This window comes from Lucilia cuprina, chromosome 4, assembly GCF_022045245.1.
Source record: "Lucilia cuprina isolate Lc7/37 chromosome 4, ASM2204524v1, whole genome shotgun sequence".
In the NCBI taxonomy this organism is placed as follows: Eukaryota; Metazoa; Arthropoda; class Insecta; order Diptera; family Calliphoridae; genus Lucilia; species Lucilia cuprina.
In genome coordinates this window covers 31,184,319-31,208,733 of record NC_060952.1, presented here as the reverse complement: position 1 = coordinate 31,208,733, position 24,415 = coordinate 31,184,319, and the positions used below count along the sequence as shown (strand labels likewise).

Sequence of the window (24,415 nt, the reverse complement as noted above, 5' to 3'; positions counted from 1 at the left end):
AGTCTAGTCTATAGTCTAGTCTATAGTCTAGTCTATAGTCTAGTCTATAGTCTAGTCTATAGCCTAGTCTATATTCTAGTCTATAGTCTAGTCTATAGTCTAGTCTATAGTCTAGTCTATAGTCTAGTCTATAGTCTAGTCTATATTCTAGTCTATAGTCTAGTCTATAGTCTAGTCTATAGTCTAGTCTATAGTCTAGTCTATAGTCTAGTCTATAGTCTAGTCTATAGTCTAGTCTATAGTCTAGTCTATAGTCTAGTCTATAGTCTAGTCTATAGTCTAGTCTATAGTATAGTCTATAGTCTAGTCTATAGTCTAGTCTATAGCCTAGTCTATAGTCTAGTCTATAGTCTAGTCTATAGTCTAGTCTATAGCCTAGTCTATAGTCTAGTCTATAGCCTAGACTATAGTCTAGTCTAGTCTATAGTCTAGTCTAGTCTACAGTCTAGTCTATTGTCTAGTCTATAGTCCAGTCTATAGTCCAGTCTATAGTGTAGTCTATAGTCTAGTCTATAGTGTAGTCTATAGTCTAGTCTATAGTCTAGCCTATAGTAAGGTCTATAGTCTAGTCTATTGTCTAGTGTGTAGTCAGGTCTATAGTCTAGTCTATAGTGTAGTCTATAGTCTAGTCTGTAGTCAAGTCCAAAGTCTAGTCTATAGTCCAGTCTATAGTCGAGTCTTTGTCTATAGTCTAGACTATAATCTGGCCTATAATCTAGTCTATAGTCTGGTCTTCATGCAACTTTTTGCAATATATAAACTAATCACTTTAATTATTCTTTTAATTATAATGTTTATAGTGGTTTTATTGAACTGTCAATTCTTTAATAGCCCCCACCTTCGTCCTTATAAGTATTTTTTGTACGACACTTTCGACAGGTGTTTTCCTAAAAATACAACTACTACAACAACATTCTTGGTTGATTGTCGTTTGTAAGGTGTGTATTATATTTAATTTTCTAATATTAACTTTGTTAAAACGGATATCAGATGTTTGGACTGGTGTGTGTATGTATTGATAGTATTACTTTGTCAAAGTGTTTGTGCAACTATTGAAATTAATTTTGATAAGAGGTTCATTAGTTAATTTATAGCTTGTTGTTATATTATTATATTTAAGGTAATTGCTCTTCCTCTTTTTCCTTAGTGGTCTCTTTCATGTATCATGCCTATGTCTTACTCAGACGTTTGTTTTTTTTTTAAGAAATCTTCTTGAAGTCCTTGTTATTGACAGTCCTTGTTATTGACAATTTTAAATGTTATTTACATTTAACTTAATTAACATTATTTAAATTTTTATTTATACAAAATTTTTCAATCAAATTGATTGCATGAGATAAGTGAAAATTGATTGGATTGCTTAAGGACGAATATCGTATAATTGTAGACAATGTCTTTATGTATTGAGGAAAGTCGGTGAAAGCATATCAAGGGTATCTTGTAGGAATAACTTCTTTTATAGGTTCTAATTTTTTCAAAATAATTTGTGTTTTATTTGTTATGTTTCTCTGTATGAGATATTATCGTTGAAATCGATGGATACAGAGACATCGTTAAGACGAATTAAAAAGTAATTTATGTTCGATTAGAACGTCCTTAGATAGATGTGGATCGAATATTTTTGTGCGTTATCAAAAATACTATTTACAAGCCTAATAATCTCCAAAATATAGTGGTGTAGGGTATAAATACCATAAATATACCACAAACCGTAAAATTTCAAGATTTAGATGATGATATCTCGAAGTATAAAGAAGATATGTCAGATGTTAAAAGTTGACTGATTGGACTTTTAGATGATATACAACATTTTATATAAAAATGGCCAACAATTTCAGGTCACAATATCTTAAATCTCAATATCTCAAATCTGAGGTCATATTCAGATTTAGCACGGATCAATATTTTAGGAACATCTAAATTTGTCTCAGGATTTCGACTTTTTTCAAAAGATATATGATTTTATAAGGGTATACAAATAAATAATTTGTTACACTATGAAAATCGCTTCATACTTGATTCAAGCCCATATATAGAGGTCGACTTCGCTGCCATATAGTATAACTTCATTATCATTTTGTTCGGTGTAAGAGTTTATTCTCTTTGGCTTAGAGACATATTGGCATTTTTGCCTGTTCGAGGAAATATAAAAGCAATACAATCACTTTGTCCTTAAATGAAAAATAAAGTTATTGTTGCAATAGTGTAACACTTGACCTTTTGTATATTAAATGATTGATTTAATGCTTTCTACAAGAAAAATAGATTGAAATATATACATACAGACGTAAAAAAATACAGTCAAAGGAATATACATACATATATGTAGTATGTATATAATTGATAAACAATTGGGAAACGGAAATGAAGACAACAAATCTGTGTTATGAAAACTACTCATTAACAAAATGGAATTGAAACACTTATAAACAGAATAAAAATGAGTGAATATTCATATGTATGAACACCAAGTAAGCACTGAGTAAAGAGGGGTGTTGCAAAGAAAAGAAAAATAATTTACTCATTTGGAAAAATGGATTCGCAATAGTAAAATGCAAAAACCAACCCCCTGCAACAAATAAAATAATGGAAAGAAAACAAGGTGGCAAAAGAGTCTTTGTCTTTGTTACAATTGTATTTGTTTGTTGGTGTGTGTTTGAGAACATTTTCCTGTCTGTAGAAACGGTAACAAAAGGTGGTGGTAGTGTATGGATTATAGTATGACTGTGTACTAATAGTGAAAAACCATTTTTACGCTTAAACGTTTGTGTTTGTATGTGTCTGTGCTATTTTGTATTTTATTTTATTTTTTTGGGTAGTGTTGGCAAAAGACTAAAAGAATTTTAAACCAACCACCTTAGATTCAGTTGTGTTTTAAACACAAACAGACAAACACGTCATCAAAAACTCAACTTAAACTTTATTTTACAAAAAATAAAAAAAATAGAAAAGAATTTTCGATATAAAACGGTTTACAACGTTTAACTTAGAAAAAAGTTTGCATATATATGAAATAAGAGAGAGGGTCTACTATTGTGGAAAGCAAAAATAAAACAACAATTATTACATTTTGAAAATCCACTAAAAAAAACATTTTTACACACTCTCTCCAACTAAAATTTATTCAAACAACAAACATTCACACACCCATACAACACTCACACACACGCATACAACAAAAACTATAACGTGCTCAATAGAATTTTCACAAAAAAAAAGGATATAATTCCAGCAAGGATAATATATTCGTATAAGTTTGAATGTAAAAAAAGTGTGTGTATAGAATTTTCGCTGGTTTGTCTGTCTTTCTGTCAAGCGAGAGTAGACCGACAGTAAACGTTTGTTAACGGTTACGGATACACAACAAAGGATATGAACGATTTAAATGTAAAACATTGATGATCGTGAAAGGACGTATACATTTTTAATAACGGATAAAAATAGTTAAAGATTTTTTCAAAACAATTTTAATATTTGTATAAAAATCTCTTTAAAAAAATAACAAAACGTGTACAAAAAAAATATACTAAAGTGAAAGAACACAATTAAGATAATATTAAAAAAAAGTTTAAATAAAAATTAAAAAAATAAATAATGAGCAGTTAAAAAATAATTTAAAAAAAAATCCATAAGTGTTTTTTTAAGCATAAAGAAAAAGAAAACAAAAAATATTTTTTTTAAAAATTAAATAAAACTTCGAAACAAGTTACAAACATGTCTTCCTCTGAACATGAAGTTGATATAAGTGTGGTCTCTAGTCCCGAACCCAGTCCCATGGGTTGCGGTCAAGAGGGTCATGAAACGCCTCTCAGATCCAACTCACCGGCCCGTTCACATGGTGCCTCAACGCCCAACTCCAATCATACACCCACTACAGCCGCAGGCACACCCACATCAACCACTTCCAATTATCATCATCACCACAGTCCCACCACTATGGCTGCTGCTGTGCCGCCAACAGTTTTACATCATCACCTACAGCATCATTTGAATTCTTTAAATGCTGGCCATCCGGTAGCTTTGCATCATGCTCTGCACAGTTTTGGCCATTTAACACATCCTGCTCATCAACATTTACTACATCCAGCTGCTGTAACACCGGCGGCGGCACATCATTTTTCCAATGCTCTCAACAGTGAACGTCTTAGTCCACCGGCTATGGCTGCCATGGCTCCTAAATCCCCAGAATCCACTACAACCGAAGAATCACAAACAAATAATAACAATAATAATAATAATTCAAAGATGTTGAATAATAATGAAACAAATACCGCTGGCGGTCAACAACAACAACAATCAGCAGCTGCTGCAGCAGCGGCGGCTGCTTTAAATAACAATATAAATAAAGTAACATCGGGTAATGGTTTTACTAGTTTTTCCATTTCCTCTATTTTAAGTCGTAATGAACCGAAAAAGAATGGTTCAAATTTAATAACACCCATACCACAATTGCCGCCGGCTACGGTAGGCGCTGGAGGACCCCAAGATGCTGCCATGTTATCAAGGTAAGTGTTTTCTTTTTACAGAAATTTTATTTTAAGAAAGTGTTAAGTTCTTTTCGCGATTATTAAAAGATTTTGAAAGTTAAAACAAAAACTCTTATCTTCAGATACTAATTGTATTAAATTTTTTCTTAGAAAAAGTTTTAAGATAATTTTTACAAATACAATTATGGTTTTTGATTTTCTTGTATTTTTTTCAAATATTCCTAGAATTTGTTATTGTTGAAAATGTTATTTGTTTTCCTCAAAACAAAAATTATAGTTTAAGCTTTTAAATTTGAGTGTAATAACGAATTATAGTTTTATTCGCTAATATTCTGGGAATCTATTTGTTTAAAGATTTTACTAAAAACTGTAAAAGTGTGGTATACATACAACATAAACTTTTATAAATCGATTCAATTATTTTATCCAATATGTCGAATCGAATTTAAATCTCTATTAGTTCGATTTCATCTTCGATTTGTGTGATATACTTTCAGGCTTCATTGTGCATTAAGCTTATAAAAATCGATTGAAAAATTTATTGAAACATCTCGAATCGAATTAAAATCTATACAAATTTTCGATTTTATCTTCGATTTTCAGTTGTATGCGAAAAAGTGCGGTATAACTTTAGGCATTGTTGTAAGTTAATGTTTTGTCAAGTTTTGCTTTAAAATAACGCAAATTCTTTGAAATCGGTGCATTATTGTGAGAAATATCGGGCCAATAGTTTTTCTATTCGGCATTTATAAGTTGAATGAAATATGTATATATTCACATTTCTAGTTTGTTTCGAAAATAATCCAAAAAAATCCAAAATAGCAAAGGCATACTTTTAGGCTCACATTAAGAGCTTCGACTAACATTTATAATTGTTATTTGTCTATAAGTCCAAGTTTTCTTTAATAATCATAAATTTAATGAAATATGTTTATTTTTTATTTCTAATTTGTTTTGAGAATATTTAAAGAAATTCTTTTTTACAAATTTGAAGAAATTTGCTTAAAAATAACATACTTTTAGGATTTTATTTAAATTTTTTAATAATTGTCCAATTAACAATCTGTGTTGTATGGTCTTTCGAATTTTTTATTATTGAATTGTTTTTGTTTCAAAAAAAATTATTTTAACCTACAACGCTACAACGATACAACATCGAATGTGAATTGGACAAATATTTATATTAGTTATTATTGCAAATTAATACAATTTATATTAAAAAGTTAAAAAGTAACTTGAGAAAAATTTTAATATTTCGATAGAATAACAAAATTAACAAAACTCTAGATAATTTAAAAGAATTTGTTGACAACGTAGTACCTTAAAAATCATATTACACAATAGCTCTTTAAATCCAAGACAATTTCACAATTCACCTGTAACTAACAGATACTAAGAAAAATGTCTGGAATTTTATAAATCTTTTAGATCAAAAAGATAACAAAACCCAAACAAATTGTTTCAATATTAAACGCTCTATATATTTACAAACACTTTAAGTGTTTCTTAGGAAAAAAACTTACTGCATTTAAATTTGTGTAATTGTTTCAAAAATAATATCGAGACCTATTGAATTTCACTTAAATGAAAAAAAAAACTACAAACGATCAAAATTTTATTAACAGCTGATAAATTTAAATATATGGTTACATTGCCATTAAGTAATATTATTAATTAAAATAAAAAATAATACACCCCTACAATTTTAAACTTTTAAAAACTACTTAAAAGTGACCCATAAACGTATATAAATGTAAAACGTTAAAGGTCATTTAGATAACTTTAATATTAAATTCAAATGTCGAAAATATATTAAAATATAATCAAGGATCAAGTTACTGCTTTTAAACAGTTTAAAAAAAAATTTGTAACCAAAAGTTGCTTAAATTAAAACTTCGAAAAGAAATAACCAACAACAAACCCCTAAAAAGTCTGTTAATAATGATCATTTTCATTAAATTAACAGAAATTATATAAATATTCCCCCTTTTGGCCTGAAAACACACACACACAAATGCAATTCTGTTTTGTTGGCAATAAGGAATACAAAAAGAAACCCTGTTGGTTTTTTTATATATATTTTTGAACAGATAAAGATCTGGCAAGTGCTAAAGTGATGTACACATTTATTTAAAAATTAAAAAAACCCAAAAAAATAAACACAAAAAGAAGCCATCAAGATAAAAGCGGATCCTCCCGCGTTTGTGGCTCGTGTAAGCGTGTGTGTGTGTATGTGTTTGACAGCCAGTCAGCCAGCCAGAGAGTAAATGAATAAGTGAGTGTAGTAAGTAGGGCTTCTTTAAATTGGCGCTTTAGTTGACGTGTGCTTACCTTTTTGATAAATTTATCATTTTAACATCTTTTACAATGAATTTATTTTATACATTAAGGGTTTTTTTTTCGTTTCAACCCAAAAGTCAAGTATGATATGAATGATTAATTAAAGCTTAACAAAGTCGTTGAGTAATCGTTTAATTATTTAGGATATATTTTAGGGGTTTTATTCATTGCTTTTGGGGCGTCTAGTTTAGATAATAAAATTGATTAATGTGGTTTTATGAATGTTTAAATATTTTGATGGAATTATGTTTGTATTTTTAAATTTACAATTTTTCTGCTTAATTACAATTATGTATGTAAATATTGATAATATTTAAGATTAAAATTTAATGAATAAAAATGTTGCATACAAAGAAATTTTTAATTTCAGTAATAATTAAGTAATATAATATAATTTGTTATTAAGCTAGAAGGAGTATTCTTTTGTAATTTACATTTTTAAAATTAAATATTTTTAGGGAATATTCCAAGAATTATATACTTTATTTAAAATCTGTACATTTAAAGTATAAAAGTTTGTAAAATTTGCCAAAGGATTTTCTAAGTAGTTTTTCTTTGCTTAACAGCCCAAAAGTATGCTTTATTTTGAAAATATTTGCGAAAAACTTTTATATTAGTTTAAATTTGTTGAAATAATAAGATAAATTGGAGAAATTTATTAAAAAATTACTTTTATTACAACTTTTTTTTAATTTCCTAAAAATATGCAGTAAGTTAATAATTAACTGCCTAAAAGTATGCAATAAGCTAAAAGTTAACTACCTTAAAGTATGCAATAAACAAGAATAGCGCCTTAATTTTTTGTGAAAGACATTAAAACAATTTATATTTTTCTGAAACAGATAAATTCTCTTGACCAACATCTATAACTGTTATTTGTTTGTAAGACTAATTTATCTTTAAATATGTTTGTTTTTATATGTTTTATTTGAATGTACCAAGAAATTGTTTTTTAAATTTTAAAGAAATTTGCATAATTAAAGCATAATTTTATGCTTCCATAGAGATTTATAATAGTTGCTTGTCTACAATATAAATATAAGCTTTTTAAAGTTAAAACTAAAGTAAAAAAATGGTCTTTCTTCAAAATTATTAAAAAATAAACATAAAGAGTCTAAAAGCATTACCTTCGATTTGTGTAATATACTTTTAGGCTTTGTTGTGCCTTAAGCTTATAAAAATCGATTTAAATATTTATTGAAACATGTCGAATCGAATTAAAATCTATACAAGTTTTCGATTTTATCTTCGATTTTCAGTTGGATGCAAAAAATGCGGTATACCTTTAGGCTTTAGGTGCATCATTGTCAAGTTGCATATGTATATTTTGACATTTCTAATTTGTTTCGAAAATATTCCAAGAAATTCTCTTTACAAAATTTTAGTAATTTACATAACAAAGGCATAAATACAAGTTTTTTAAAGTTAAAAATAAACCATATAATTTTTCGAAATATATTCAAACAATAACTCCTAAAACTATGCATTTTTCTAGAAAAAATTCCTAGAATATTATTGAATCTTAACAAATTTTAATTACAAGCTAAAAAGACTAAAATTTTGCATATTTTACTCTTGGAATATTTGTGATAAAACTTTAAAGCTATAACTAAAAATAAATCATATAATTTTGCGAAATGTATTCCGTCAATAACTCCTAAAACTATGTATTTTTGTAGAACAAGTTTCTAAAGTATTCGTAAAATATATAAAATTTCAACTTAATTTAGTTTTAATAAAAGCTTGCTGTTTAAAAAATATTTTTACGTATGATTTTACAAAATATATTTAAACAATAACTCCTAAAAGTATGCATTATTCTAGAACAAGTTCCTGGAATATTCGTGAAATATATTAAATTTTAACTTAATTTAGTTTTAATACGTATGTGTACTTCACGAGTTAGAGTTGAACAAAAAAAAAAAAAACTAAATAAAATCTTAATTTTTAGAAAAAAAAAATTGGATTATTTTAAAAAATTTTAAAACTTTATGAATATTATTATTTTAAATAAAATATATTTTTATTTAATTTTAAAGCTTCTTAAACAATTAACATTTTCACCTAAATGCCAAAGTTAAATACCGCATTTTAATGCTAAACTTTTAGTTAAAATCCTATGATTTAAAATTAAAAAAAAAAATTATTTAAAATCATAAATACAATGATTACAAAGTGCTAATGCACATATGATGTAGTTTTGTTATTTGTGTTAAACATTTTTTATTTACAGCAATTATTTTCCACTAAATGCTTCTAGATATGGCAAACATTTATTGTACTTACAAATTATTAACAGTTTAGTTAGAATAGGAAATAGGAATGGTAAAGTCAGACAGACAAATAGTCATTCAGTTAGAAAAATACATACATATGCACACATTGGCAAAAAAAAAAACATTTAATCCCTTTTTATATGCAGCATAAGATTATCATATTTATAGCAGAAATGTGTAAAATTTTAAAGAATTTTTTTTCTATGTGTGTAACAAAATGTTATAACAGGATTTACAATTGTTTTTGATATTATAAAATTTATGTAATACGAACAATGTATTATTTTATCAATTAATACCTTTAAATCTCAGATATTGATTTATAATACATAAAGATCGTAATTATTTAATGTTAATTATAATTGTACTTCATTAATACAATAATAATGATAACAAAACAGAACTGAACTGAACTGAAAAAAATGGACAAATTTCTTACATCATCTTAACATCAACCACCTAGAAACAATATATGTTCCATATTAAATAACTTTAATACAAAGGATTTCAAATAATATAATAGAACAACAGAATATAAAAGGAAGTGCTAGCAACAAAAAGGACACTAACTCTCAAGTCTATACAAAATTGCTATTATACATAGAAAAAGTATTTAGTTTGTGATTTTACCAAAGGGTGTGTGTGTGCATAAACATATACATATATGTAGATGAATTTGTGTAAAATGCAAAAAATTGTTTAGTTTTATTTCCCTGTTTTGTTTTTGTAGATTTGTGTAAATCTATGCTCGCCACTCTAGCTTAAGCCGGCAGAAATAACTAAAGCATACACACACTCACAAAATATGTTTGTTCGTTCTTCTTCATTTACAAACTTATCAAATTTCATATTGTTTTTTTTTTCTTTTTTTTTGAACAGTTTGCTCACATGCCATATTTGTAGAACTAGATTTTGTCTATATTTTTCCATAGAGGGTTAATATCTTTTTAAGGATTCTTCCTTTTTTTGCAATTTTGTTGTTTCTCTTACTTTTAGTTGTTATTAGAGATGGCGCGATAGTGGAAAAATGGCCATTTAGTTAGTGGGAATGTAACTGGAAAATATGCAATTAATATTGTTTTTTTTTTGAAGATAAAAATCTGTTTAAATGTCCCAAAACATGAGGTTAAGGGAATTGTTATCTGATTTTTGGGAGTTTATTAGAAATTAATTATGAAATTGTTCAGGGATCAAAATTAAAAAGTTAGAATTTCAATTCTTACCCAACAACCAAAAGTTGGTTACGACTTGCCGCCAGATATGTTAGATAAAGCCTCTGACCCAGCAGTTCGAAGGTATGAGGGCAGTCGTGAACTAGCTGTCTTACCTACCAACTAGGGTTAAACTTAGGCAATCGCACTATCCAAATAACTTACTATTTCAACATATCTCCTAGAAGTAAATAAATCGCCAAGCTATACATGGTAATGAACCTTTTCAAAACGCTCGATTACTGGGAGACAGTGAAGTACAGTGACCGTCTTTACTGTTTCGTATACATTCGTGAATTAACAGTTGGTTGACTGTCCATAGATAAGTTAGATAAAGCCGAGGATGGAGGGACAGTCCTGAACTAGCTATCTAACGTACTAGCTATTGTTAGACTTATTCAATGACGTCAAGTAAAATATTGTAATGAACCATTCCTGCCACTAGATTACTGTCCATAGATAAGTTAGATAAAGCCGAGGGTGGAGGGACAGTCCTGAACTAGCTATCTAACGTACTAGCTATTGTTAGACTTAGTCAATCCGACTTTCCACATAAAAACCTATTTTGACATGACGTCAAGTAAAACATTGTAATGAACCATTCCTACCACTAGATTACTGGGGACAGTAAAGTGATGATCGTCTTCATTGTCATTAACAAAGATTAAATAACAGTTGATTAACAACTGCCTTAGATATGTTATATAGCCTTTGACCCAGCAGTTTGCAGAATTAGATAATTACTTGGTAGGTTTAGACCTACATTCGTGATGAAAAACGAAGAATACGTAAATGGAAAGAACTGTAAATTTGAGCAGCAATAAGTCTTTGTCAAACTTCTGTGGGGTGCAATTAAAACATTTTCTATACTCATGCAAATAAAATGATCAAAATTCAATTGTATTTCTTTGTAGAAAACTAAATTGATTTTACTAAATTTTAAACTTTTTCCTATAAAACATAATGCATAATGTTTACTATGAATGATAGGTAATCGCGTTACGCATAAATTTTAATACCTTTATGAAGAAAATCGAAACAAAAATCAAATCTACCACTTACGCACATTTTGCATATAAAAACTATTTAAATAGAGCAAATGTCATAAAAGTCCTCTTATAACTAAGAGTATTTACAATCCAATAAATATGTTTAGACTTGAATAGTTTCACAAAACAAACATGAGTACGTAACTCTGGCAAAATTGTCACACCACAGTAAATCTCTTTTGATACCTTCATCATCTGAATAAATCAATGAATACTAACGAAACACTACTGGACGCAAAAATTAATCTTTTTTTCACATACAAATGCTCACACAGAAACTGCGTATGCAATCAGGCGTAATATATACATATATGTATATTTTTTGTTACGAAAAAATTCAAAGAAAGTTAAAGTAGTAGTAAGTACTAGGAAGAATGAATCGGAACCAAATCTCTACTTAACCAACATAACATAAAACTAAAATCGATTAAAAAAAATTGAAAACATGAAAAACGCATGAATACGAATGAAATTGAAGAAAAAAAAAAAGAAAACAACAACAAACATTAATATTTTCAAATGAGTACAACAATTGTATTAAGTAAGTGTGTGTTTGTGTAATAATGTTACTTACCCAGTCAAAATATCAGCAACATCAAACAATAAATAAATAAATATGAATTGCAAGATAAAAGGTAATTGAAATATTTTGCTACTTTGTGGTTTTTCAAGTGACCAGTTTGCTTAACATTCTCGACTAACCGCCACTTTAGGGTTACAAAGAGTATTATGCTGTAAATAGAAATGCAAAAAAGATGGTAATTAGTATAAAATAAAATTAGAATGAAATGTATGAATATGCAAAATTTTTAATTTAATCTTTGGTATACATGAATGATTTTTCAAATATAAATTCAAAAAGGATAAGGATTTGCCTTAGAGGGGGGGATTTTTAAATTTTATTGTGCAGGATTTTGACACCAAAAATAAATTTTTGGTTTTAATATGATTTTAATATGATTATGAGGGTAATTTGTTGGATTTAAGATGATTATCGAGAGTTTTAACAATAAAGGTCTTTTAAGCTATTCAAATATTATGATTTGGAACAATATCAAAATATTACATAATTCTAGGAATATTCTCGATTATTACCGAGTTATAATAATAAATTTATTTAAATATTACACACTCAAAATTAGACACGAACCAGATGATATACATCTGAAACTATAAACTTAATAGAGAAAATCAGCTTTGTTAGTTTTTCATTTCGTGATCCTGTGTCCTTTTTAAAGTACTTCAAAGTTTTAAGGAATACATTTTTCAAAAAAAATTTTAAAATACTTCTACTGATCAAACAAGAGTTGTAAAATATTTTGTGTTAATTATACCCTACACCACTATAGTGGGGTGGGTATTATACGTTTGTGCTGAAGTTTGTAACATACAAATATATTGGTCCAATATCCACCTTAAAGTATACCGATCGATTCAGAATCATTTTTTGAGTCGATTAAGACATGTCCGTCCGTCTGTCCGGATGGCTGGCTGGCTGTCCATGTAAACCTTGTGCGCAAGGTACAGGCCGCAATTTTCAAGATAATTTGATGAAATTTGGACCAAGCATGTTTTTCGGCACAGGGACGAAAATGGTTGAAATCGGTCTATTATTTCACCTAGCCCCCATACAACCGTGCCTCCCGATTTGAACTATTTATGACATAATTACGTCAAATATTCTGCTATCTCTCTAAAAATTGGCACAAATAAGTTTTATATAAGTATAAATGACACTGCAGATTTTCGTAAGGATTTGACCCTAGTCCCCATACAAACCCCCCTTCAAAAAATGTCTTAAACGACTAAAATTGACTTGTAACCATTTGTATCGCAATGAAACTCAACAAAACTAACTGTTATTTAGAAATATATCCTTTTCCCAAATTTACCGAGGATCGCCCCATATTTGACCTATATAAAGCCTTATTTAGAAATTTTAGTTTTTTTTATCAATAAATTGCTTAAATATTTTGGAATTATGGTAATATTCAACATAAAAGTTTCTTTATAAAAAAAAAAATAAAAAGTAAAAATTTTTAAAATATACTCATGGTGTAGGGTATTATATGGTCGGCCATGCCCGACTATACTTTCCTACTTTTTTCCCTTAAATTTATAATAGCATCAGACGTATATCATCCGGTTCTTGTCAAATGAATTTTTTCCATTTTTGTCGGACGATGTAGGCATTAAATTCTCGAATAATACTAAAACTTAACAGAATTTGCTTATTGATTGTAAACTTAATAATTATTACTACAAATTTGCAAACAATTTTATCATCACATTATGAAAGTAAAACATTAAGTAATAAAGTTCCTGGAATATTTTCGATATTTTGATTTAAAAATTTTATTAACAAAAGCTTTATGATAAACACTAAGCTTAAAGTTCATAAAATATTCTCGAATTTGAAACAAATTAAAATTTTATTCGATCGATTCCGAATCGATTCCCAAATATTCTCGACTAAAGTCAAAAAAATGCTTGAATAGAAGTTCTGGAATATTGAATTCACAAAGAATTCGAAAATTTATTATAAACTTAATATTTGTTAACAATTACGCAGCTCCAGTTCCTGGAATATTCTCGAAATTTTAATTTCGAAATTTTATTAATGTTTATAAAATATTCTCCTATTTAATACAAATTAAAATTTTATTTATTCGTGAATATTTAGGAAATCAAAGTTCTTGGAATATTCTCGACATTTGAATTTAAAGTTTTCTTATTATAATTATTTAACAATAAAGTTCCAGTAATATTCTCGAATAAATTAGTAAAATTATAAAACAATTTTTAAAAATTTTGTTCTTTTGCTAATATTTACGAAAACAATTTTCAAATATCATTCGTTCTAAGAGAAATTAGGAAAATTGTTTTTAAATTGTTCTTCTAATTTCGTGAATATTTCAAAAATCTAAAATAAAATGTTAACAATGTTTTATTAAGATTAATTTATATAAAAAAGTAACATTTAACAAATTTTCACATTATTCGAGAATATTCCAAGAACTTTCCTATTTTCATTTCTTGCAACATCTAACATACTTTAAGGTGTTATATATGCCGTTTATCTTGTGTTAAGCTTAACTACTCCCGAATTATTAGTTCGGTTAGTATGATTAAAGAAACTTTAGGTCAAACCATTTTAAAACCCTTCAATCCGTTATTCGGTCCCCCTTTGGGATTTCTAGTGTTAAATGACATTTTACTCACCTTTTTTATTTAATTGTTTGTTAGACATTATATCTGTTTTTTTTTTTTGGAACATTCTTTTTATTTAGTTCTTGTTTTATTTTTCACACTTAAATTGTTTCTCTAATTGACTTTTTAAAAAGCTTAACTACAAAAAAATGGGAAAAAAATAAATATTGGTATTAAACCATAAAAGACAACAAAAACAACTCATACAAAAGATACTAAAAAAAACAAAGTAAATATTTGTAAAAGAAACCCTACAAGAAACCAACAAATCAACCAAAAAACAATTTACACAAATAAGAACAAGAAATATATTTTACAAAATCTTTTTAACTAAAACAACTTTAATTCACAAAATTAAATAAAACAAAATCATAAAAAAAATTAAGAAACAAATAAACAATAAAACAAATCAAATTTTTTTATTGATTAAACTAAATAAACAGGTCAGTTTGAACATGTTAATGTCACTACTATTACAGGGAGGAAAAGAGCAAAATTAAGATTTATTTCAATTACCTAGAGTATGTATTAATTTCTTTTCATTTTCAGCTTAAGGGCACAACTGTCTGTTAGTTGGTAGGTGGGGAGAGTGGGGTGATGATTTAAGGTTAGCGTTTGCTTTTACGAGAAGGTTAGTGAGGTCTAGTGTAGAAAGTATACTTTTCGTAGACATGCAAATACAAATCACTGGCATTTTTAAATCGGTTCATTTGACAATAGTCTAAAAGGTGGTTAACAAAAGGTTAATGAACAGCAGGGTTGCTTGTGGTGTGTGAAAATATTACAGTAATACTAAATACTATATATGTATGAAGTTATTTGCTACCATTTAGTTAGTAACTAAAAGAAAAAAGTTTGTTACAAATTGAACCTTTAAGAAATTTAAAACATGTGTGAAAATATTGGAAAAGTAAAATGAAGAAAGTCTGAAGCATATAAGAAGTGGAGTTTTTATACCCTACACCACTATAGTGGGGATGGTATTATAAGTTTATACTGATGTTTGTAATGATGAAAAATATTGTTCCTACACTCACCTTAAAAAATAACAATCGACTCAGATTTACTTCGTCTAGTCCATAGTCTAGTCTATAGTCTATAGTCTAGTTTATAGTCTAGTCTAGTCTATAGTCTAGTCTATAGTCTAGTCTATAGTCTAGTCTATAGTCTAGTCTATAGTCTAGTCTATAGTCTTGTCTATAGTCTAGTCTATAGTCTAGTCTATAGTCTAGTCTATAGTCTAGTCTATAGTCTAGTCTATAGTCTAGTCTATAGTCTAGTCTATAGTCTAGTCTATAGTCTAGTCTATAGTCTAGTCAAAGGTCTAGTCTATAATATAGTCTATAGTCCATTCTATAGTCTATTGTATAGTTAAGGTTGAAGCCTAGTACATTCTTTAGTATAGTCTATAAATTGGTCTATAGTCTAGTCTATAATCCAGTCTATGGTCTAGTCTATAGTCCAGTCTATAGTTCAGTCTATAGTCCAGTCTATAGTCCAGTCTATAGTCCAGTCTATAGTCCAGTCTATAGTCCAGCCTATAGTCTATTCTATAGTCTAATCTATGGTCTAGTCTATAGTGTAGTCTGTAGATTAGTCTCCAGTCTAGTCCATAGTCTAGGGAATAGTCTAGTCTACAGTCCAGTTTACAGTCTAGTCTATAATCCAATGTATAGCTCAGTCTATAGGCAAGTCTACAGTAAAGTCTATAGTCCAGTCCAAAGTCTTGTATATAGTTTAGACTATAGCCCAATCTATAGTCTAGTCTATGGTATAATATACTGTCTAGCCTGTAGCCTGTAGCCTGGCTATACATTCGTCCTCGATTTTTATATAAGAAGAAAAGGGTTGCTTTTACAACCTATCGTACTTCTGACTTCTACCTACTGCATTACTTTTAATAGTGTAGTAATGACCTATGTAACTGCCTATTTATAAGCGGTCAATGTAACTACTTGCCTCTAATTACATGTGTTTGGGGCTAAGGAAATCAAAACAAAATTTTAGCCAAAAAATCTAATAAATATTTAAATTTTTTAATGAATATTAATTACATTAATTTATGTTTAAAAACACCAATTCCAATTCATCCCAGATCTCCTGTCATTATTCATTATGTTTACATTTATTTTGAACCATGCTCTCAATTTGTATACAAATAATGTCCTTTTAATTTAGATCATCAACAACTATTAAACATCTAACGTTAATTGTTTATATAAAGTCCTTTTAGATTTAAATCAAAAGCTGTTAAAAACAAAAGCTACTTTTGTGCTAAGCCAAAAAATAAGGACTTCCTCCCTCACTAGCTGACACCAGGAAAAAAAAACGAAAAACCAACCTCAAAAATTATAATGGGCTAATTTCATTTTTAGCCGTAATTCTTTTATTTTTTTGTTCAAGCCTAAATGAAAAAGCTGAAAATATAAATAATAAATGTCTGTGTGAACCTAAATGTAATAAATACGTTAAAATTTAGCCCAAAGTAAAATGTTGTTACAAATTTTCTGTGTAAAACGTTAAATGGGTGTCATTTGTGGCGGAAATGTGGTAGATGTAATAAAATGATGTTGTTGTCGTTTGTTGTTGCTGCTGTTGTTTATGTTGTAAAAGGTATCCAATTTTAAATAGATCTGTAGCTGGGTTTCTGAGCTCCCGCTCCCTATTGTTTTAATATTTGTATATTTTATTTTTTTTTTGTCTTTGTTATTAAGGGTAGTTTTTGAGTTTACAGTTTGTTGTCTAAATGTTTTAAAAATGTTTTGTTTTTTTTTGCCTTTTTTCTTTTTTTCGTTATATTTTTTTGGTTACAAGACAATGAATTTTTAAATAAATTGTTTAGGTTTTTCCATCTCTATTTTTGTTGGAATTTTTTTTGTTTACAAATGTTCTATGTATAAATGGTTTGGGGGGTATTTATAGCCACAGAGTTATGGAGTTTTGAAAAATTAGCTGGTAGTTAAAAAAACATGTTGTTTAACATAAGGTTTCTTTCGTTTAAAATGAAAAAAGAGTAGTTTTTTTTTTAAGAAAAGTTAAAAAGCTTTATATTGAAAGACGTTTTTTAGAAATGTTGTTTCATTTAATCTACTTTAAGGATATAGATAATAATGTCCGATTTATCTAGCTTTGGAGTTAAATTGCTTTAAGTAAATGTATATATTTGTATATCTGACATTAACATTTTGATTTTCGTAATTTTGTGTGTAATATAACAAAAGTATTCATGTATATCCTGGCTCCTTACTACGTTCTAGGACGATCTTTTCATCTAAATTTTGAGGTGAAAAAAGTATTTATATTCGGGCTCCTTATTACATTATACAACGATTTGTCTAACTGTCCGTCATTTTCAAATGTATAAAATCAAAGCAAAAATGTACTTATATAACCAATTACTTTTTAATGCATACTACTTACAGTTTGCATTACTTTTAAAATGACTTAAATATAATCAGATAAGTAAGTAAAATAATTTTGAGTTTTGTCATTTTATTTGCACATTTTATAAAATTGCTCGCTGTCACACAAACACAGAGAAACAATAAAGCTTTTCTGTTAAAACTATTATTGGACGCACAATAAAATAACTAAACAAGAAGAAAAGTATCATTTTCTCTAAAAGCTGTTTTTTCCTTTTTATTTTTAAGTACTTATATAAGTAGTGATTTGTAAGATAGCGACCTTTTAACTCATTTCTTTTCAATATAAATTTATTTAGCAACCAAATATTGCTTCCAATTTATATAAAAAATAAAAAGTTTTCTTTTTATTATTAAAATGCCACAAAAATTTAAATTTCATTTCAAATTAGCTTAAAATAATTTAAACAAAAATTTGCTTAAACTTTTTTAAATCTTATTAAAATCTTTTCACAACAAAAAAAAATCAATAAAAGTCTTAAATAAAACCATTTGATTTTATTATTTTTTTGTTTTATAAATACAAATTATAACAACTTAAAAAACACTTCTGACTTAAAGTAGAAAAAACAAAATTTTCTTTTAAGTATACAGACATTTTGTCTGGAGATATGAAATCTCAGTAAAATCCCCACAGTCAACTTGTTCTAAAAACAAAAAGAATATGTATTTATAACAACAACAAAAAAACTTTGACCTCTAATGATTACCTGTTTATATATATACTTAAATAGGAATATGAATAAAACCTATACAACCTATTAACAACTATTACCATTATACAACCTAACCACCACCCTAATGTATACATATATCTACAACAATATGGATTTCATTACCTTTACTACACCCTCACTTTCCTTCCCTTCCAAAAAACATTTTCCTGTTACAAACCATTATACTTTACCCTTCTTAATCATCCATTAAACATCTTAATATTTAACATCTGGTGAAAGGGAAGGAGGGTCAGATTGTAAGAAAAGAAACAAATCACTTAAGTGCTTTATTAAGTCAAGAAAAAAAAGAAAGAAAACTTTGCTTTTTAACAAGAATGAGAATAAAGATTTCCGAAAAATTTTACGAAGAACAACGCCCCCCCCCCCCCCCCCCCCCAAAAAAAAAAAAAAAAACGAAAAAAGTACCTGTTGGAAATTATCTTTAAACAGGTTTTACGTACAACACAACCCTTCAGATGTAAATTTAAGAAGCTAATGTTTTTTGTTGTATTTTGTATTTGCCTTGATTTATCATGTTAAGATAAATGCTTGTTAAATGTGAATACATGTTTTGTAAAAGATTGAATTTTATAAGATTTTCTTAAGGGTTGTTTTTGTTGTTGTTGCAAAAAAGTTTTAGATTTTTTTTATAAATCTTATAAATATTAAACAGCTGTTACTGAATAAAAAGCTTTTACAACAATTCATTATAGATTTTTTGTTAAAATCTAAAAAGGGTTAGTTTTAGTTATGTTTTGCTTATTAAACTTTTAAGTTAAAGCTTTAATAAGTTTATTGATTGTATAATTATAGTATTGATCGATTTACCTGATTTTGAAATGTTTTGTTTTTTTCTCGTTTATTTTACAGATTGGGTTTCATTTCACAATGGGGAGCTTTGGCTGGTCGTTATGCTGCCTTGTGTCCACCCGGTTGGCCCTGGGCTCCACAACGTATGCCTTTTCATAGTCCTACTCATGGTAAGTTAGAATTTTACAATATTTCTTTAAATTCTTAATTTAAAGCTTTTAGAGTTTGTGTAAAAAACTGGTTCTAGTAGAGCATCTATGGAAGTACTTTAAGAACATTTTAAAGAGTTTCCCATTAACGATTTCTTTAAAACTATTTGGTACTGCAATAGTTCTATGTAAAAATGGGGATTAATTGCATCAACTGAAGTTAACAATTTCAAATGACAAAGGAACTAGTTTGAGAACTGATGCAAACAAGCGGATATAGAAGTATAGAATATAGAAAGAAGTATAGTTTAAACACTTAACATAAAGTAGTTGTACAAAAGAAAAAAGTTACCGACAGTAATATCTAAATCGGGTGTTTTCCCGTAGGTTAGTATTCTAGTGTGGTAGATCGGAGGTGTTGGGTCGAATTCCCATCTGAGGCACTGGTTAGAGAGTTCACAACAGGTCCTATAGGAGTCTATGTATATTTCTTCAAATTTGATGTATATTTATGTACATCCATTCTTCTTTCAAACTAACTAACTAACTAACTAACTAACTAACTTACTAGCTAACTTTTAAATGATGAGCTAAAATTTCTAAAATTTTTTTGTGTTGTGCTAGTATTAACTAAAATTCAAAACAAACACATTCTTGGAAGTATTAAATAAAAAAAGGAAATATATAGTTAACAACTATGTCTACACGTACAACAGCAACAATAAAAAAATGAAACATATTGCACTTGTTCCTTAAGGCCAATTTACATGATCAAATTCAATTGCATTTAGTAGGGTCTTAATGCAAGAGGCCAATTAAATAGGCTTAAGCCCACAACTAAAATAGCAATTCAAAAATAAATGCTACTCAACTATAAATACACAAATACATGCAAAACTTCTAACGACAGACAGACGTAAACATTCACAATAACAGCCATCTTATATGACTTCCGTTAGTTAAATGCAGCAGCCTAGTAACGCTTAAAATACATACATATAAACATTTACAAATCCACACATATACATACAAACATGCTTGCATTCCAAACTATTGGAATGCGTGTTATTGTAACCGTTAAACCGTTTTGATATGTAATACCTTTAATGAAACTATTTGTACAAATTGTTTTGGCCATTTAATTGAATTGCATTTTACTGGCGCAGTAAAGTGTATACATATGTACATACATACGTGTGTGTGTATTTGCATGCAATTGCTTGTACATATTTGAATTGTTTTAGTTATTGAAGAAGTTTTGCCAACAGTTGTACTGGGCTTGAAGATTACAATGAAAATTACAGACTTTAGAGTTTACAAATTTCTTTGACTTAGTAGAAAAAAAAAAATGAAATTCTTAAGAAACTATGGCCATTGTATAACATTCTTGGGCCGGCTACACGTATGCCAAGAAACCTTAATAACGTTGAGAATTTATTGGAATTTTGTTAATTGTAATTAATTGCGAAAAAAGATTAAAAATGTTTATCGTCTAAATTTAAATAAAGCAACTAAAGAATTTTGTTGATTAAGTGGATTCCAGAGCTTATTATATCTTGTGCAATGAAAGAAAAGCTAAATATTTTTAGTTTCAATGGTAATTTAATTAAATTGCATTAGTTAATCTAGATAAAAGCAAAAGGTGTGTAATATTTTAATAGGGATTTTTTGTTAAGCAATTGTTGTAAATCAATTTCTATAAATCCATAGCATATATTTAGGCATAAAAAAGGTAGCCTAACTTAAGGATAAAATTATGTAAAAACTTTTAAAAATCAATTTTATTTCTGGTAAAAATTGCTTAATTAAGAGATATTTCTGAAAAAAATAAGTAATTAAACAATAAACCTCTTTCTTTGAATATATTCCAGCAGTATATTTTTAATTCTTTGTCTTCAGCATAATTATTACTTTGTTGTTTGTTTTATTTTATTTTTTTTTTACATAAAAAAGTCAAGTGCCTGTTAAATTTTTCTTATAATTTCTGTAAATTGCTGACATTTATGACGTTGTTATGAGAAAACAAAAGATTTAACTTAAACGCCATTTTTAAATACAAAAAGAAAAAGGCAACAACAACAACGACAGCAATTACTACAGTTATCTCTATACATTTAAACACATACACAACTTAGCGAAAAAATACCACCTACTTTACAGGAAACTAAATATAAAACAAGCAAAGGAAATAAAAACTACCACCAAAAAAAAAACTCTACTCTTTTGCTCTCCTTCTCTTCTAAAAGTAAACAATATATTTTGCAAAAGAGAGTAACTTGCTCTAGGCACAAGCGCTTTAGTTATTAAGCAGGAATTGAGTGTTTTAATAATATGAAAAAAATTAAATTATTTTATTATTTAAAAAAAAGTAAACATTTTAAATTTAAAACTTTATATTTTTCTCTATTTACAGATAGCTCTTCTACAAATACCACTGAGAATCCCTCATCTCCACCTTCCCCCCAACACAATGGCTCTCTGGCTAATGGTAGCAGCAGCAACAACAACAATAACAATGGCACAAAATCACCCTCTCCCCATTTATCCTATCAACAACATCATAATCACCATCATCATCATCTCTCACAACCCCATCAGCCCACAACACCCACTAGTTCGAGCGCAGGTCTTAATCATCATTCCTCACACTCCAACTCTAGCTATTTACTACCCACCAGTTCAAATGAATCTGATGATGAGGGTGAAGAAATCATTGAAGAAGATGATGGCACTGATGGTCCTTCGGATGGTTCTTCACCTCAAGGCGATTCGAATCAAACGAAACGTAAGAAAAAGACCCGTACAGTATTCTCTAGAGCTCAAGTTTTCCAATTGGAATCCACATTCGATATGAAGCGTTATTTAAGTTCTTCAGAAAGAGCCGGTTTGGCCGCATCTTTGCGTTTGACCGAAACACAAGTGAAAATATGGTTTCAAAATCGTCGTAATAAGTGGAAAAGACAATTGGCTGCTGAACTGGAGGCTGCTAATATGGCAAATATGGCCCATGCTGCCCAACGTTTAGTGAGAGTACCCGTTTTGTATCATGATGGTACAACATCTGGTTTTGTGCCACCACCACCTCCCCATCCTCATGCTATGCAATATTATGCTGCTGCTGCCGCACGCAATAACAGCCCACCACGGCCACCATTGTCTTCACTTGTATAGGGGGTGGGGTGTTTAACTGCGGCCGCAGTAGCAGCTGCAGCAGCTGTTGTCTCCTCTACAACAACGTCATCATCAACTACAACAGCCACAACTTCATATGGTCGACCCACAACGCCGCTTTCACCTCATCATAATCTGCATTTAACACACCATGCTCATCACCATCATGCTCACCATCATCATTTGCAGCACCTAATGCGTGCCTCTTCGCAATCACCATTTCATCATGCTGCCCACCATTCTACATTGGCAGCAGCATTAACACCACTCTCTCAACATTCACACGATGAGTCTGAGGCCGATGATACGGCCATAGATGTGGAAAATGAAGATGAGGAACAACAGCAACAACAACAACAGCAACAGAACTCTCAACAACAGCAAAATGCTAATGTAGAGGAAATGATGACGGGAAAGTTTTCTCAGACAAATGGTCACTCTACTACTCCTACCGCTCAGAGCGCACAGACAACTGAATTGCTTATACCAAAAACTCAGCATCAGCTGGCTTTGGAAAGACAGGTTAATGGTGTGCATAAAGCCTCAATGGGAGGAATAGCTGGAGGAGGTGAAGAAGGAAAACTGAATGGCAATTTGAATCATAACAATATGGCAGAACAAATAAAAAATCATAAAATTTATTGAGAACACAAAATGTGGTCATAAAAAAAGAAATAGTTATGAAAGTCATACACTGTAAAAACTATTAGGAAATAAATTTTAAAGTAATAAATTTTAATATTAAAAAAATCCAAAAAAGGAATTGGTTTCATAAAAAACGAAAAAAATATCACAAAAATATTATCACATATTGTAAAAAATCCTAAAAAATTTATAAAAAAAATAAAAAAATCAACCATATAATTGTTCCTATATAATTTCTGTAAATAAACTTCAACTATTTAGTCCCCTTAAGTCAATGATGTAAAAATATTATTAAAAAAAAAAAGAAAAATTATCAAAAACTTACGAAACTTTTGTATATGTCTAATTGCTCAATATTTAGTATGTTAAATATAAAATACAAAACATGTAAATTTTTACAAAAAAAAAAACTATATAAAATTAATTTTAATTTTTATGTTATAAGTCTTTTTCGTATACATATGTATAAAACTAATTAATCACAATTTTTAGAGAAATAAGTTATTTTTAGTTTTTCTATATAAGTTGTAAATTTTCACAAAGTTTAATATTAATTTATATTATAGCATTAATCGTAGACATCTCTTTTTTTTATTAGTTAAATTATTATTATATATTAATAAGTAATAATATGTAATAAGAGAAATAAACAAAAATGTTAATAATATAATTATTACTATTATAATGAAAAGAAACCGTAAAAAATAATAATAAAAAAATAATTGCTTATAAACCAAAAAAATTTCAAATATTTTAATTAAAAATTTTCATTATGTATTTTATAGTGAAACGATATTTATGTATTTTATACATCAAGGTATGTAAAATTTTTACAATTGTACTATTTTATATACTCTCATATACAGTAGCGAGCATAAAAACTGCAAAGAGGATTCTTTTGATTTTTGAATTCATCTCTTTCGAAATAA

General features: G+C 28.4%; 2 protein-coding genes across 2 annotated transcripts; both read left to right on the top strand.

Moving 5' to 3' along the window:
* The first annotated feature begins 3,592 nt into the window (after nucleotides 1-3,592).
* Nucleotides 3,593-22,886, top strand: LOC111675036 (homeobox protein Hmx). The gene is made up of 3 exons (XM_023435731.2): nucleotides 3,593-4,505; nucleotides 19,582-19,691; nucleotides 22,084-22,886. The coding sequence occupies exons 1-3, from the start codon at nucleotides 3,715-3,717 to the stop codon at nucleotides 22,839-22,841; spliced, it is 1,659 nt and encodes a 552-aa protein (XP_023291499.2). The 5' UTR covers nucleotides 3,593-3,714; the 3' UTR covers nucleotides 22,842-22,886.
* Nucleotides 22,887-22,978: 92 nt separating this feature from the next.
* On the top strand, nucleotides 22,979-23,916 carry LOC124419799 (protein elav-like). Its single transcript, XM_046950467.1, has one exon. It carries the CDS (start codon nucleotides 23,037-23,039, stop codon nucleotides 23,484-23,486), a length of 450 nt encoding a protein of 149 aa, XP_046806423.1. The 5' UTR covers nucleotides 22,979-23,036; the 3' UTR covers nucleotides 23,487-23,916.
* Nucleotides 23,917-24,415: the final 499 nt, after the last annotated feature.

Coding starts and splice junctions, on each gene's coding strand:
- LOC124419799 (XM_046950467.1), top strand. CDS start 23,037: ATGCGTGCCTCTTCGCAATCACCATTTCATCATGCTGCCCACCATTCT.
- LOC111675036 (XM_023435731.2), top strand. CDS start 3,715: ATGTCTTCCTCTGAACATGAAGTTGATATAAGTGTGGTCTCTAGTCCC. Junction 4,506..19,581: donor GATGCTGCCATGTTATCAAG/GTAAGTGTTTTC, acceptor TTTATTTTACAG/ATTGGGTTTCATTTCACAAT. Junction 19,692..22,083: donor TTTTCATAGTCCTACTCATG/GTAAGTTAGAAT, acceptor CTCTATTTACAG/ATAGCTCTTCTACAAATACC.